Source organism: Bemisia tabaci, chromosome 1 (assembly GCF_918797505.1).
Source record: "Bemisia tabaci chromosome 1, PGI_BMITA_v3".
In the NCBI taxonomy this organism is placed as follows: Eukaryota; Metazoa; Arthropoda; class Insecta; order Hemiptera; family Aleyrodidae; genus Bemisia; species Bemisia tabaci.
In genome coordinates, this window is record NC_092793.1 from 28035346 (window position 1) to 28052167 (window position 16822).

At 37.1% G+C, this 16822-nt stretch overlaps 1 protein-coding gene across 5 annotated transcripts in view; it reads left to right on the forward strand.

The window, feature by feature from the left end:
- The first annotated feature begins 877 nt into the window (after positions 1-877).
- Positions 878-16822, forward strand: part of LOC109041275 (uncharacterized) — a 28265-nt gene continuing 12320 nt past the window's right edge. For 2 of the 5 annotated variants that reach the window (XR_011899682.1, XM_019057558.2), the window contains exons 1-9: positions 878-1030; positions 2440-2733; positions 4159-7922; positions 8991-9071; positions 10238-10445; positions 10899-10951; positions 14472-14540; positions 15453-15549; positions 16472-16611. Coding sequence is in view for 4 of the 5 variants with exons in the window: in XM_019057558.2 (XP_018913103.2) it covers positions 2529-2733; positions 4159-7922; positions 8991-9071; positions 10238-10445; positions 10899-10951; positions 14472-14540; positions 15453-15549; positions 16472-16611 (4617 nt within the window). In the remaining variant the exon portion in view is untranslated. The other 3 variants (XM_019057561.2, XM_019057560.2, XM_019057559.2) reach the window with 3 other exon arrangements.

The following is a 16822-nucleotide window of genomic DNA, read 5'->3' on the forward strand; positions in this document are numbered from 1 at the left end:
TCGCCCCGGTCATCCGGTAAAGATGAATCATGGGTACCTATAATCTGAGGCCTACCTAAGGGGCCTAATATAATGGGCGATGGAAATAACACAACCTTCTCAGATGAATCACTTAAAAATTGAAATTTTACGGGAAATTTCAAGGGCGATCTCTGGGCGGGGGCGGAAGAGGCGGCAAGAATCGGCCTTTGGCCTATAACCCTAACCTCAACCGACATGAAAAATCCATTAATGGAAGGGGGGGGGGGGTTGAGTCCTCACAGAGGAGTCTCATGAAGACGGTCCTCAAGACCGTAAGTTCCCAATTGTTTCCATAATTTTTTGACACTCCTCTATCTTCTGAAAGATCCAAACTTGAACTTTTTATACAATCGGCGATCCTGGTCCTAACCGAAAAAAGTCGGGACTATTTTTTCGTTAATAACAGGGAAATCCCGGACAGGCCAGAGTCGGTTATTTGTGCTTGATGAGAAATGATCGCATCTTTAATACAGATCGAAGGTTGCTTCTGTAATTACCCTAGCACTCTTTTATTACATGGATGTTCAAATGCAAAGTATATATATTTTGTACTTTGGGCCAGTCTTACTCGCTCGAGCGAGGCAGAGCTCTCGGGCTTGGTGCTAGTGAGAGGGGAGCGGGGAGGAATGCTATTTTAGATTAGTCAATTGAAGTCGGGGTTACGGTTAGTCATAATAAATTCATTTTTACAGTCGAATCCGAATTTAAACTGGACCAATTTATAATTATCTATCATACGATATGAAGATTTAAAGATTTCCGTCTCGTTAAAAAAATTGTGAGACTCTCCTGCCATGAGAACACATACGAAATAGTGCCGCGGAATCTTTGAATTTTATGGAAACTGCTTGTATCAATGCGCGGTGTGGCCTCTCATGCATTTTAGTTGTTTTGGAAGTGCAGGTCCTCTCTTTCTCACTCCTATGCTTGATTCTATTATCATTATTTAAATTTCACGAGTGTTTTCGGTGTGAGTCCCAGGCAACTGACTTGATTTTAAAACAGCAATGTAAGATGTGAATCAATTTTGTTTTTCTGTGCTTTGATTAGTCCGGTCCTTGGTGTTTGAGTGGATCACTGAGCAGTTTTTCTGATCACTTCTACCTTCTACCCCAAAGTGGCCGAATTTTTAGGTTACTTTTCTTCCAGCCGAATCTTTCTGAGTATGTTCACCAACCAATGGATATTTTATCACCTCTTTGCCAAGGAAATTCATTTTACTTATAATGTATGTGCGATGATGCACTTCTTGAAATTTTCCGTGCATGTTAGTCTGTTGTTCTACAATGCTCACCTCTGTTCCTTTGCCACAGTTGGTCAAACGTCACTCCTGGAATACTGTATGATTTGCTTACAGTGTTATCGGGCTCAGAAGACCTATTGAAAATGTAGGAAATTTAAATTACATTTTGGGAAAAGAACATAAAGTACCAGCATGCCAGTGTCTAAGTAGCCGCATTGCTTTAGATTATCATATCGTCTTTTCGTCCTCCTGATTTTTTATTCAGTGGAACACCTGCATGCCAGTGATTTACAATTTAAGTTCTCTTTCTTCCATCAAATTTTTCAAGAAACCAAATGGTACCACTGGTTTTCTTGGTAACAAACTCCTTATTTCAATAAAAGTGCTCCAAGTTAAGGCTGCTACGGAAGGTATTCTGTGCGTTATGGAAGAGTCCATCTACCACTATATTTTGGTAATCTCTCCATGCCCAGATAGGGAGCAAATACATTAGTAGGGTTGTCACTTTGTGTGGAGCCTCTGAAGCTCCAACCACTGAGCACTGGAACCTCGCCTAAGTGTTCTCTCCCTCTATGTGCATGGAGAGTTTGCTCAGATATACCGGGAGACTATCTCACAACGCAGAGCATCCCCTCTAAATATCACTGCCGCAACTTTGCAAAGGTTTCTTTTGTGCTTTCAAGTTTGCTTTAGAAAGGACAAGTAGAATTATTGGATACAGAAGAAGTGTTATGAAGGTAAAAGAACCTGTAGCTGGAAATCCCTGAGGTATGCAAGAGCTGCATTCAGTCACCTCATTTCCTCCATTAAACATACCTATTCCTCGCAATTTACTTTTCCAATCTGCATATCGGAGTATTTGAGCTCACTGTTTTTATGTTGAGACTTAGGTCAGTTTCTGATTGACTCCTAATCAGAACCACTCAGAAGATCAATACATGCAATCTGATGGCACCATTGATGAGTAGTGGCACAAACAGTACTTAATTTATGTCTCTGCCTATGGTGAGTGAGCTCTAATTAATAGTCAAGTCTATTCTCCTCATTATTTCCTCCCTCTGTAATCAAAACAAGAGTGCTCAAATCGCACATTGAGGTATAAGACAAAGCTTTACTTGCAGTCCATAAGTCATGCATACTTCTCTAATTATTTTAAATTTATACGTTGTTCACAGGTCTTTAAAACATGGAACTCCAGAAAATGAGATGAAAGCCAAGATGTGGAGAACACATATATCATCAGCCAATCTGTAGGTATTTGAAAATGACCCTGATTGATGGCTGTTTACTGGTTGGGGCCAATGATAACCGTCTGGTCAAACGGACAATACCCATCATGAATGGAGAAGAAGCAAATGTATTGTCAGCTTTCACCTATCCTCTCCCCCTAACAAATGCAGTTCCTGATAATGGCATTGAAAAGGACCCAACAGACTCAAGCGACAATGTTGACACAGAAAAATCAAATGGTACAAGAATATTTTTCATGCTTAACCTCACAACATTATTAGTTCTTTTTTTGTTTGTTACAGTGTATTATTTTCTGACAAGTTATGAGGGACTAAGATGCAGGTTATTTAGGTCATGTTGGTAAATCGAGCCGCAATAGGTGGCAATGGATCAGTCGTGCTAGTGACAGTATTGCGGTTTGGTGGTTTAACGTTGTATACTCTCAAAATTGAACAAGATCTGTGCAAACACCAAGTATATCCAATATTGAAAATGATATAGCCTGTCATAATACATGGTGTATGGCGCCATTTACCGTGCTGGTGCATACCATGGTTTCTTCTACAATGGTGTCATCCGTGTTCTACATTGAGCCACCAATGCAAATGTGTGTATCCCTGATGAATGAAATCAAGGTTAAAAAACCACGGTGTCCACTAGTGCAGTGAATGACGTCATACACAATTACACCATGTTTTTCAATAAGCGATATCTTTGTTATTATTGGACGTAGAAACTTGGCATTTGTTTGAATGTTATTTTTTTTGGTATTCTATTAACTTAAACCTCCAAAAAACGATTCTATTACCAGTGCAACTGACCCACTGGCTCTATCTATGATAATAACAAATTATCGAAAACTTGAGCCCATTCGAAGCACTCTTAGGTACCCACTCCTCAAAGAAATCTAAATTTTGGACAAATTAATATTGGCTTAAAAAGAAAGAAAACAGGCTGATTCGTGGAAGTGCATCATTTTGGCTACCTATAATATGTACTTAACTGAAAAAAACCATCTCTTGAGGAGGCATCGAGGGTCCTATTATAAAGGAGATAATTACATAGCTATGGTATCACATGGGGTTGGAACGGGGCAGAGTTCCCCGTTTCCGCCATTACAGAACCGTGTCCTCCTTGGCCTCAGCAAACCTTAGGATAAAAATCTGTTCTTGCCATTTTGTTGGTTGCCAGTCAAACTTGCAAAATCATGAAAAAATGAGATTAGGTTAAGTAATAGTGCACATAATACAATAAAACCAAATCATTGTGGGGAAGAGATGAAATATTGTACAAACATGTATTGGGTTAGTTATACTTTCTACTTAAGTGTGGATGAGTGCTCTGGTGTCAAAAATGAAGAAGTATTGGAAAGAACGCAGTCAGGTCCCATGATAAAATATATGGACATCTCGGATTTGTCTTAGCACAGCGGTGGAATGTATGCTTGCCATTTTAGGTGATAGGTGAAAGCACAGGTTCCAAGGAGGTCCAGGTGGAGGATTTCCTCCAGGTCTATTCCTCAAAATTTTTTTTTTTTGTCAGGTCTTGAAATGAACGAAGTCGAAACTTGTATCACAGGCTGCTCAATATATCTTAGTTTTATAAATGGATATATTTCTATTTAAACGTTTTTAAACCAGTGTCTTTTCCTGTTTTTCTTTCAGATCTCAAAATTAATTTATCGAATGAAGTTAGCGGATCAAGTAGTGATGAAGCAGATGCTGATGCAATACCCTTACCGAAACCAACTAAACATTCTGAAGCTCTTCAGCCAGAAGATAAAGAATTAGCTAAAGTATGTAAGATTGTAAATAATATTTGTAATAATGTGATTCAGCTAGCAGAAAGTATAAATTCTCAATCTGAAAGCTCTCATGCCGGTCCAGTACATTCAGTGGAAAGTGCAACGAGTACCTGTGTAAATGCCTGTTTCAAAAGGACAAGTGAAATTTCTTCTGTTAGTACAGTCACATTGAATGGAACTGTAGTTTCACCAACAGAATTAAATAGTAAACCTGATAGTGACTCATCATTGAGAATCAATCAAAGATTAGTTCAAAATTTAGAGAATAATGGCACTGAAGGAACGGAAATAGATATTTCTGCTTCTGTACTCTCCAAAGAACCGGAGATCTTCGACAAAACGAACAAAAAAGAAAGTTCCTATCTTACTGAAAGCAGTGAAATGCTTGAAAATACATCATTTGAGTCTGCATCAGAAGAAATGATTTTACAAATTGATGAGGAAGAACTTTTTGAGACTGATAATCAACCCAAACTTAGCAATGAATGTATAAATGAAGTAGAAAATGCTGATGAACTCAGAACTGTAACTACTTCTCAAGCAGGAAGTAGGGAGGATTCTTCATCATCAGCTTGTGCTCTTAGTTCACCCATAGATGAGAAATTATGTGCTGTGTCAAAGACTGACGGAAGTGTTGATATTCAACAGACAGTAGTCAGTGACCTGAAGCCTGTTGATAAGGGAAATGCTGAGGACCAATCTGTCGGCATTGACTCTCTTCATACAGAACAAAAGTCAACCAATGCCTGTTCTAAAGAGAGATCGGAATCATTGAACAATGAGATGAAAGTTTCTGAAGCAGGAGAAGCAAGTCTTTCTAGCTCTGGAGCGTCATCTGCTTCAGTCTTATCTGGGACAGAAAGAGATTTCACAGAAGTTTTACCAGAACCAATTTCCAAAGAAAAAAATTCTATTGATTATGAAGTGCAAAGTAGAATTTGTGGAACAGAAACTTCGGGCAAACTAGTATGTGAAGAAAAGTCATCGAACATACCAGACAACATGTTTGAGGAACAATTTTCTAAATTGTCCGACTCAAAAAGTATGCATACGGACAAAGTGGTGTGTGAGAAGGAAATAGTTGCCCTCTCCAACACTGTAAAACCGGTGTCTGATATTGCCTCATGTGCCAAAGCAGAAGCAAACAGACATGCTTCAGGTGAGGGAAATTGTTTAAAACAAGCTGTAGTAAATATATCAGATATATACCTGCCGAAGTCAAACAAGTATAAAATATCTCCCCCAGTTTCAGAAAAAAGTGCACGGGAGAAGGAGCAAGAAGAAGATTCTAGTGGATTTGAAGGAATCAATGTTAGTAATTTGGCTTTTCATGACAAAGAGCCCATCAAAAGTCCTGAAGATGTGAGCCATTCTCATAACAAAAATTCGAACCAGGAGTGTGAAAAAACTAGTTCTGAACAAATTGATTTTGAAAATACGTGTCAAGTTTCGGATGCAATTAGTTCAGTCCACAGAGAAATTGTCAAAGACTGCACTGAAGACTGTCCAACTGAATTGGTATCTAACAGTATTTGTAATCCAACAAATGGATCCTCTCAAGAAATTGACTGTATACAAAATCATGAAGAGAAGGATTCACTCAAAATGTTGGGGAAAGAGAGCAAGATTGTAGCTGATGTAGACCCAAATGCTGTAAATAAAAGTATCAGAAATGAAGGCGTAAGCAGAGAATCCCAAATCGTGTCACAATCAATGAAGAACAACAAAAAAGAAGATGATCTGAGTGAAGATGGTTGTGTAGCAGTTACCGGTAGTAAAATAATTGCTGAAGCTGAAAGTAAATGTTCTACTTTCCGGAATGAAATCGCTCAGAGTCAAGATATCATCGTTAATGTCTCTGATAAAGATTCAAATGAAATAAACGCCAGGGAAAGAAACGTGTCCAATAATTTTGAAGAAGAAGATGGTAGTAAATTATCTCAAATTGATGAAATTACTCCTAGCCTAAGTGATAGTAAAGATGCCGAAACCAAAGAATCACGGAAAACCAAAAAATCTACGGATATTGAAGACCCAGCACTTAAAAGTGCTAAGACAGCAGAAGAGGAAAAGGAAACAGAAGGAAGCTATGGAGATCTTTGTACCGAAGAGCTCATTTTGGATGATGAATGCTCTTTAGAAATGGGAGGCAGAGAAGAGTATCAACTGTCTGAGTCCTCAAGTCCCCCTGACTCATCAGTATCAAGTCAAAGTGATGAGGATGAAGAAAATGACACCCATGATGATCACACTTATAATGACGATTCCTGTCAGCCTCAAGTCTCAGAGGAAGACACTGTAATGAGTAATGTCTCTGACGATGCGGTTTTTGAAGGTGAGCCCGTGAAACCTGTCTTAAAACCTGCTGATGAACCCATAATCGAAAAGTATCCAGGAGAGGTCAATGATCCAGAAGATGAAGGAACCTCAGATGCTGAGAATGAAGTGGAAGCAAATGATGGAGATAATGTCGAAAACAACAAAATGAAGGCAAGAGAGAAAACAGATGAAAAAGAGGCAGTTTCGAAAGTGTCTGAAGTTGTGTCTAAAGAAGTTTCTGAAGAGCCTTTGTCTGCTGAAACATTCTTTGAAAGAATGAAATCGGTTGAAAAGATTGAAGATGAGGAATCAAAAGATGCTGAATATATCAGCCAAAATGTTTTAGACCAAATGATAAGTTTTGTGTCTAGTAACCATCCAAGGAAAGAACCTGAACTAGCAAATGCGGAACTAGAACGTAGCCTTGAAAAGGCACCTAACTCTCCTTTAGACAAATTGTCACTCAGTGATCATATTTACTCAGCTTCTGCAAAACCTGCAGGTACACTTGAGTCCTCCAGTTTAAAAAGGCTTGCCTCTGTAGAACTTGAAGAAGATGAGTCACAAATTAAGCGCGCCAAATCAGAGAGAATTCCTAGCACAGGGAAAAGAAAATTAAGTAAGCCTAATGAAAGTGATTCATTTTCTGTCTCTGCAAGTAGTTATAAGAAGTCAAGGATCCTTGACTGTGCAAACTCCAACCATAGTTCCACGGAAGTTTCTGCGGAGCATGACCTTGATGAAGCTTGTAGTAGCATGAAAACATCAGCTGTTACGGAAGGAACAAGTGTAAGTTCAGACTCCAATAACTCAACCACTAAAGAGGATATTGAAATCGGGAGGTTTAATAGATTTCAGTCCAATCTGCGCAACTTTAGTCGCCAAGATTTGGAAGAACTTATTGTGTTAAAAATGCTAGAAGTCATGAAATACAAAGGAGTAGCTGGTGATCAGCAAAAAATGTTAACTTGTCTTCAAGAGCAGTGTGATGCCCAGAAAAAGCTTTTGGCTGGCGTTCAAAAGCAGTATAATGAGAATTGCATTATTATGAGGAAGTTCATTGAGCAATCTCAGTCGCAGTTGAATAAGAATTTAGTTATCCCAATGAAAGCAACACGTTCTGTAGGACTGCAGGTTGCATTAGCAGATTCACCTGCTGTAATGAAATCTACTGCTGTTTCGAGCGGAGGGAAAGTTGGTAGCCCGCAGCGGCCATTAGCTGTTACCATTCCCCAAGCAAGGAGTTCTGTTTTTGTCCAAAAAGCGCAGCCCATGACGCAGTCTGTTCCAACTTCTATTCAGTCGGTAAGAATATTATATGTTCCACCCTAATATATAGTTTTTTTCGGCCCAAAGTGATGTTTGGATAATCTCAAACACAATGTTTCTTGGCCCTGCATGTCTAAATATGAAGAAAATAGAAAAGTTTGGAATTACTACAAGCACAGTTCACGTACTACTCTTGAATGACTCCTACAAAAAATTATTTAACTGACCCACTTCTGAGTGGATCTTGCAAAATACATTGAAAATGCTGGCCAATTCCATGTAGAATGATGTCAAGAGATTTGTGAAGCACCAAGTATAAGGTGCAAAGAGTAAATTAATGAGTAAAACGTATTCAAGAAATGTCTGAAATTCCCAGACAATCCTGATTAGTATAGTTTTCAACTTGATCAAAGAAGAAAGAATTTCCTAAGTTTTCTCATTGTCCTCATTTTCGGACTTGCAAAACCAAGAAATATTGTGCTCGATATTATTCAAACATTACTTTCATGAGAATACATTCTATGATGAAATAGCAAGTGAGACTGGGAGAAGAGGTTATTTCTGAATCTCTACCTAAAATCTACCTCTGTTACAATTTTGCTCCTCCAAATACAAAGCTGAAAGTCTGAAAAGGAGTATTTAAAATTTTCTCTTTGTATCCATTGCTGTATCCGTTAAAAACATGAAAAAATCCACAGAAACAGATAGAAATCAAATCTCATTCAGAAAGTGTCTTAAATGCTGACTGTCTCTAGTGATCTGGCAACTTGCTCTCTTGGTTTCATGGTACCTCCTTCATTTTTTAGGCTTCTTTCCAACCTGCAAACTTTCTCTAATAGGATCAGAGATGATAAAGTGCCTCCTAAAGAGATGGCATGTACCATCATTTTGAATCCTCAGAGCTGTATGTTCAAGTATCAGTTATAGTTATTTGGGTAAAGTTATCATTTTTCTCTAATGTTCTTATTCACTCTCTTTCCTTTCCAAAATTTTCCTCAAGTCTTTCACGGATAACTTGACAAGGCATGTTGTACTCTTTCGTTGCAATGAAGGTTTTTTCTGTAACTCACTCAGTATATCAAAGTTAATAATTTTCCTTCTTAGGCAACCGCTATGAAGACCAAATTTGTGAAAACTGTTGTATCTCCACAAAGCACATCCTCGCCTACAAGAGCACCCGGACCTGTAAGTCCTGTAAATTAATTTAATGAATTTTAATTTAATTAATTTAAATTCAAACCCTTAACAGGAGGGTGGTAACAGAGAATAGAATAGATCCTCTTTACAAGATCATTGCCCAGAAGATGTAAATGACTGAGCAAAAAATAAGGGCTGTAGAGGGTTTAAAGCCTCTGTAAGGTAGGGCTGTTATATCGGTTGACGGTAAGCTACCGAAAATGTTCCGTTAAGAAAAATTTACGATAAGAGCGCTCTTGCCGATAGCGATCAGAGTTTTCGGAGCTGGCGAAAATAAGCTGTTGCCATGTGTACATCTATTTCATGCGCCGCCGCGCCAGGCAATCTGATAAACCGACACAAGGGGCAACAATGCATTGAGTGCGAGCTCTCAAAAATCCGATAAGGCCGGCTGTTGTCGATATCATTGCCACTGTCGGTACTGCCGCCAGTTTCAATAAGAGACGATATCGAAAGAGTTCCGGCAAGAATTCGTTTGAACACCCCTACTGTAAGGTGCCAAACTTGCCAGGAAAAGGCCTTGAACACAGTGGTGTCCATAAGCAAATGTCACCACTCAGCTATACCTATATGTCTGTCCTTGTGAGAACGAACATTCCTGTAGTTAATCCAAGATTAAAATGAGACAAGTTGACACCATATATCCACTGAAGCATATATCAACGGTGATATCCTGATTTTCAATGTTGTAGGCTTTCTGTCATACTTCTTTTTCTAGATGGAGAACCACTTAACGTCAATTCTTATAAACTTCTGTGATTTTGAATTGTTCTCCTTTAACAAGATAAACTAGAAGTGGATATTTTTAAACATTGCAAACAAGATACATGGCTCGGGATTTTCACCATCAACTGTATATTTTAAATGAAATTGTGAATTTCAAATATGAGGATTATGATACTTAAAATATGATAAAAGCATTGATGAATTCTATTATGCAGCCATTGACAGGTGCCCTAATGAAGCCATTAGCGCATGTTCCGATGCCTCTACATATCTTTCAATTTGATATTTAGGTTCCTTGCGAGAGGCTCCTCTTTTAAGTGTAACTGACATTAATTACTCTAATTAATATTCTCATTGCTTTTAATTATTCAATAACTTATTATCATCAAGTATTATTTATTTATTATCAGTTATTTTACTAATTACAGACTCTCAAAGTTCTGACTCCAGTTGCAAAGTCAAATTCTGTAGCTTCAACTGCAGGAGGACCTACAAGACTGATACAATCATCAAATTCTCAGATTCTTAATGCAGCAACACCACAAAAGTCAGTTAAACTTGTTGGAAAAACACCCAACACAGAAGTGATAGATCTTGTAGAAGATTCTCAACAGCAAGCAAGAGCTTTTGGCATCCGTAAGTTCAGTTTAACATCATACCCTGAATTACTAGTTTCTTTGTAAATTCTCATTTTGTCCTTGATATTTAGATAGTGGGTAAACAAAGTTTCTGAAGTTCAATATCTCCTATGCATCTTAAAACTGCCTCATCGCCTTTAATTTGTAACGCTGAAAGGCATTTATATTAATTGTATCATACTTTACGTGTTTACCTGCACAGTGCATTAAAGCTCAATATTGTTGTTTTTTTTCTCTCTAGTGAGCTCTCTGCTCCTCAACATGACTGCCTTTTAATGTGCCAGTTTACCCTAATTGATGACATGATCAGCAAAAAAAAAAACAAACAATTTACTTTTCTATAGACTGTCACAAAACTGTTCAGAATACCTGTTTGAAGCTTTTTAGTTTGAAGGACACTTTGAGAAACCTTATTCATCTGTTTTTCTCTCTTTTCCTTTCTTTCCCCCAGAAAACTTTAATAACAAAGGGGTAGCAGTCCCTCAATCTTCTCCAGGGCAAGTGGTAAGTCATATTGTTTTCTTTGTGTAGAGCTTTGTAGTTAAATTTTAGTTTTTAATTGAATGGTACGAAGTCTCTTATTCCGTTTCATTTCATCGCTTTGCTGACATACGGGCGTAACTATATCACAGATGAGCCCAGGAAAGTATTGATTTATATGGGCGATAAGGTTCATTGCGAAGTGTAGTTATGTCCTTATGTCCGGAAGGCAATGATTTATCATGAGTTTGTTGTCCGCACACATTGAAACCATTCCTGGGTCATTATGCCTTATTCAAACCTCTTATCTTTTTGTGAAAATAGCATTTTACATTATTTGGTTTATGTTGGATGACGAGAGAGCATCCATTTCTAGAGACTTAATATTGGAGAAACTCTAAGTGGGAACACTAGGAAGGTACAATGTAAGTTCAGATCAACAGGAAACATTTTATTACAGTGCTTTAGATAGAAGGTCAGCAAGCTGTATCACTGGATTGCTGACAGCTCTGGCAACCTTACAAATTAATGTTGCACCCTAACTAACGTGGACACGACCAAGTCTAAATTTCCCTATGGTTTATTTTTTTCTGAAATGGAAACATTAATGTAATTTATTTAGCATTGATATCCCCCCAGTGGGTCTATTGCACGATTGACTGAGTAGCCACAATAGGGGTAAAGCCGCCTAAAAATCATGACTAGCTCATGACACGAGTCTGGAATCTGGACTCCTGAATTCACAATTTGCATTGTTTCTACTGCAAACGTTCCGCATCTGTGTGTACTTTTTCCTTCACTGTTTTCTTTCTAATTTGCCTGAAAAGAGATGCAAGAAAACCAAACCTAAATACTCAAATAATCTTGCAAACTCATTTGGAGCTTTTACACTTGCTTACTGACTTAAATTGTTTTGAAGCATTTGATATTTTATCTGAGAAGAATACAAATGCCAACCGTAAGTATATAGTAGTCACAAATAGTATAAAAGTTACAGATATTGATTAAAGGATACAAATACCTCTACCGAGCATAAATTAATGCAGCTAATTATCCCCATAAAACTTGATTTTCTACCCCTCCCTTTGCCCTCCTACCTTTAATGTACAAGGGTGAGGTAGGCGCCCAATGGGCCTGTTGCACCAATTTTTTTTATTGCTTTAATCGAAAGACCTAAGGCTCCTGATGTCACAGGAATTTTCCCGGAGTTTTTTGATCACCGGAAACCCACAAAAAATCAACTTAAAAACGCCTCAGAATTTGGATTTTCAAAACGGTCGTTTCGGGTCCGCCATACTTGTGACGTGAAATGATATGACAGACCTGGTTTCTTCATCACTTACAATGTATTTTCCCGTAAGGAAATGGCAGCCGCTTTTCAAATGCAAATATCGAGTCAATCGCTAATTTTTTGATCAAAATTGAAAAAGAAATGGATTCCTCGTACGTTTAAATGGTTAAAACCTTCATTAGATAAATAAGAACCGACGGGATAAACCCTATTTTTAAGGAAGACTGTAGTCAATGGGCGATTGTTTACATCTGCTTAGTGATAACAGACATGGACATTAGCTCAATATTTGGTCATTTTCATGAGTTTTTACTTGTTTGTCACTATATGAAGGTAAGTTTATTTTGTAAATCAATTGTCTAGTGTCTTAGGATCATGTTAAAAGCTGTAAAGGTATACTTTGTTACTTATTAATTCAGAACACACTCCGGCAGTCCAACGCTCAAACCTGGATGTAGCGAGTCAGTTGTTATATCTTACTATTTCACCCTTTAATGCTTCACTGAAGACACCAAAATGATAGTATCAATCATTGATGATAAAAAAAAAGTAAAAACTTACCTTTGACAATACTGATGAGATGAGGAGACCGGTATGTTTTAGCTGGAGGCAAGGAAAGTAGACGTAGGATCCTTCTTCGATTACCAGACTTTATCGATAAATTTTTCTGTATAGTGTTACATTTAAAACACACAGGATTTTAAAATAACATAAGTTTATAAAACGTGGGAACGTTCTGAATGATATTGAGATGTTTGTTGAAGAGTTAAGAATGATTTACACGCATTGAGAGAACATCCAGGGTTTGAGCGTTGGACTGCCGGAGTGTGTTCTGAATAAATAAGTAACGGAGTATACCTTTACAGCTTTTAACATGATCCTAAGACACTAGACAATTGATTTACAAAATAAACTTACCTTCAAATAGTGACAAACAAGTAAAAACTCATGAAAATGACCAAATATTGAGCTAATGTCCATGTCTGTTATCACTAAGCAGATGTAAACAATCGCCCATTGACTACAGTCTTCCTTAAAAATAGGGTTTATCCCGTCGGTTCTTATTTATCAAATGAAGGTTTTAACCATTTAAACGTACGAGGAATCCATTTCTGCTTTCAATTTTGATAAAAAAATTAGCGATTGACTCGATATTTGCATTTGAAAAGCGGCTGCCATTTCCTTACGGGAAAATACATTGTAAGTGATGAAGAAACCAGGTCTGTCATATCATTTCACGTCACAAGTAGTCACACGCATAGAATCCACCAATCACAAGAATGGCGGTTGAAAAGCGACCGTTTTGAATGGGTCGGTTTCAAAAACAGCTTTTTTTTGAGTTTGAGAGGTCATTTCAAGGTTTTTTAATAGCGCCATCGTTCTTTTCGTGAAATTTGCCATAAGAATCAGGCATCAATTTGCAAATCCCCGCACCTTGCAACAGGCCCACGTTGCTGTTGCATGGATTTCAATTTTTTGTAGGATCAATTCAAACAGGTTAATCACCATACATATCTTTGAGATCCACTTCCTTGCCTGAATTTAACCTGTTGTATTATGTAAAACCGGCTCATCCTAAAAAGATCCCTCAAAAAATGCTCTGCATTTAAACATCTCGTCAGCACTGTCAGGGTAGCTTTAGTCAGGGAAAACCAGGAAATATCAGGGAATTATCGTTGAGTCATCTTTATTTGCTCTCTAGAATGGGTTTGACCTTTCAAACAACAAATTTTGCCGGAAAATTATTTCTCATTATGTCTTTTTAATTATCTTGTATATCCTCAATTGTCAGGAAAATTCTTTCTCTAAATTCTGTGGCAACTCTGTCTGTGCAATACTGTCGTTCTAAAAAAGAACACCATATAATCCTTCAGTTGTTGCCACATTTCCTTTTATGAAAATGGGGTGTACTGGGAAAATAGTTCTTCAAATTTTTCAGATAATTTTTTTCATGATGATTCAGACGATTCACTCTAAAATATCTGAAAGTTATAAGAAGAAATACCCATAATGTTCCCAAATAATGCATGTTCTATCTAGGGAAATTCGGTTGATGACAGGGAATATTCATACATGAACATTTGAGAGCTAGGAAGAACGCTATAGCGTTCTTACGTAGCTAGGCAGAATAGGGTCTCAATGCTGGTCCACAGGATTGATTGACCTGTGTGGATTTGTCTGGATTTACGTCCGTTGTAACAGTACTTTATCAACTCTTCTCTTAATAATTCATTTTCTGTAATTTATTTTCAGCAACAGCAAATTTCATATGTTGTGACTTCCGGTACTCAAGTACCGCTTTATATTTCCCCCACATCAAACGTAAGTGTAATCATTTTTCGAAGCTCTTACTGTAATAAGGAATTATTTAGGATACATTTATTTAATTGCAACATCAGGGGAAGGGTTTTTTCAAAAATTTCATGCATAAAAAATGCTAAATAATATGAAAAAATGCGCAATGGCGAACAGATTTTTGAAGCAGAGTCTTCAATGAGTTTAAGCACCATAAAATGCTCCAAATATTTTGCCAAAATTTCTCTGGCCAGCAGATGAATATTCATTTATTTAATTAAATTTCTCAAATGAATTTTATACTGAAGGCTGCCTGCGAGGATTCAATGTCAACAAAAAATTTGTCAAGTCCTATCACTGCTGGAAAATCGCTCATGTTTTTTGAAGATAGAAGGTCAAGCCGCTTCTCTTATGAATATTTATGTAATGCCTTGCCCAATAATCATCAAGTAATAGCTCTTTAATGGATGAATTATTATGAATTGTCCTCTTCAAAAAACGCACATGGTGTGTTTATGTCTATAAAAAATCTTTTCACCGATTGAATTGATCCACTACATCACTCAGAGTTTTTTGAGCAAGGTCTGAATCGCAGACAAGGAAACGATTTAATGCAATATTCAATTAAGACTTTTTTGAAAAACGATTGAATTTCAGACAAGAGAATGATCCTGTGAGGGAATGAAACCGTCCGACAGCTATAAAACAAGCAGGAAGAATGCAAAATAGGTGACATTAATGTTGCAGCTATGAAAATTCAACCAATTACATTTCTCTGTTGTATTTGTTAAAAAAATTATTTAGACACCATGCAGATCTGATGCTCTAAGGTTTCCCAGCAGAAGTTGTCCTTTGTTGCCATAATTTTCACATTCCTTTTTTTTCAAAGCTATAAATGGAAGAAATTAAAGATGTTTCTCGTTGTTTTTTTCTTTGCAGCAGGCAACTCGGATGATAACCTCATCAGTCGGAAGTAGAGGAGTACTCAACACACCCCTTAAAAATGGTCAGATTATCCAGCTTCAAAATAAAAGTGGTAAGGTTTTTTTTTTTTTTGTGACTTGAACTAAAGAGAATATGAATAGATGAATTTAGGCTGATGAAAGATTTTACAATTTTCTCATTATGCATTCAAATTTTTATCATTTCTCATCATAATCTTGTGGAAAAAAGACAAAAATGAAGTAATCTTGTAGAAAAAAGACAAAAATGAAGTTAGGATAGCTTTGCTCTGATTCAATGAAGTATTGTGCAATTTCTGTCTCTCGCAATCATCAGTTCTTGCTCCTGAAAATTTTAATGCAGATTGTCCAAAATGTCTTATGAGGGCTTCCTCCTTTTGGGTTTATAGAAATGACATTCTCATCCCACATAGTGGCGCATGGCACAGTGGGAGGGGGCGCATAGAGTTGCCCATAAAACTTTTTTTTTCCGAAAATCAAAACGCAATAGTAGGCTTAAGCATGATAGAAATCGTCCAGACCCTTTTTTGGAGTTTGAGTCAACAATTTTTGGTAGCTTTTTATGTAAACTAATAGCTTTTTTGGATCAAAACAAAAGATGCTCCTAGAGATGCTAAAAACGCAATTTCGATTGGCATGTCAACGATTTTATTGATTTTTTAAGTAACTTGTTTAATGCATAGAGACCAGCCTTTGGTTTTAGAGAAATTTTAATGATAGGTAAAGAAAAGGTGAATGTGAGGGTCACTAACAACCGTTTCCGTCCCAGAAAACATAATGCCATGCTATGCCACTAATTTCTTACTTTTGGAGACCTGAAGAATATTTAGACCAAGTATACTTAGAGGGAATTAATTCACATTATTGAAAGTTAAGACACAAAAAAAGTCCTTAAACAAGAAAAAATTAATATCAGAATCTTTTAACGTAGAGGGTACAACTGCTGTTATTCTTTTTGTGCAATTAAGGCTAATTGTTTTTTGGGAACTTTTTTAGGTGTAATAGCTGGTAACCAGTTTATAGTGGCTAACTCGTCACAATTTAAGCAAGTTATTCGACCAGTCATGAATCTCAACTCTCCACCAAAGTTACAGCAACTGAAACATGTGCCAAGAATCCTGGAAACAAGATTGACAGTACGTTTATTTTTATGATAACAATGAAAAACCCATTTGGGTAGAGTATTTTATTTTTATGTATGAACATTTGATGCTGCCTCATCATACTCTGAACATCACAAATATTTCTATCAAAATTCAATTCAGAATGGATTTGAATTTCTCGCTTTGAAAACTGCCAAACTGGGAGAAAATGAAAATTCTGTTTACTAAATTTTGAAAACTTTGT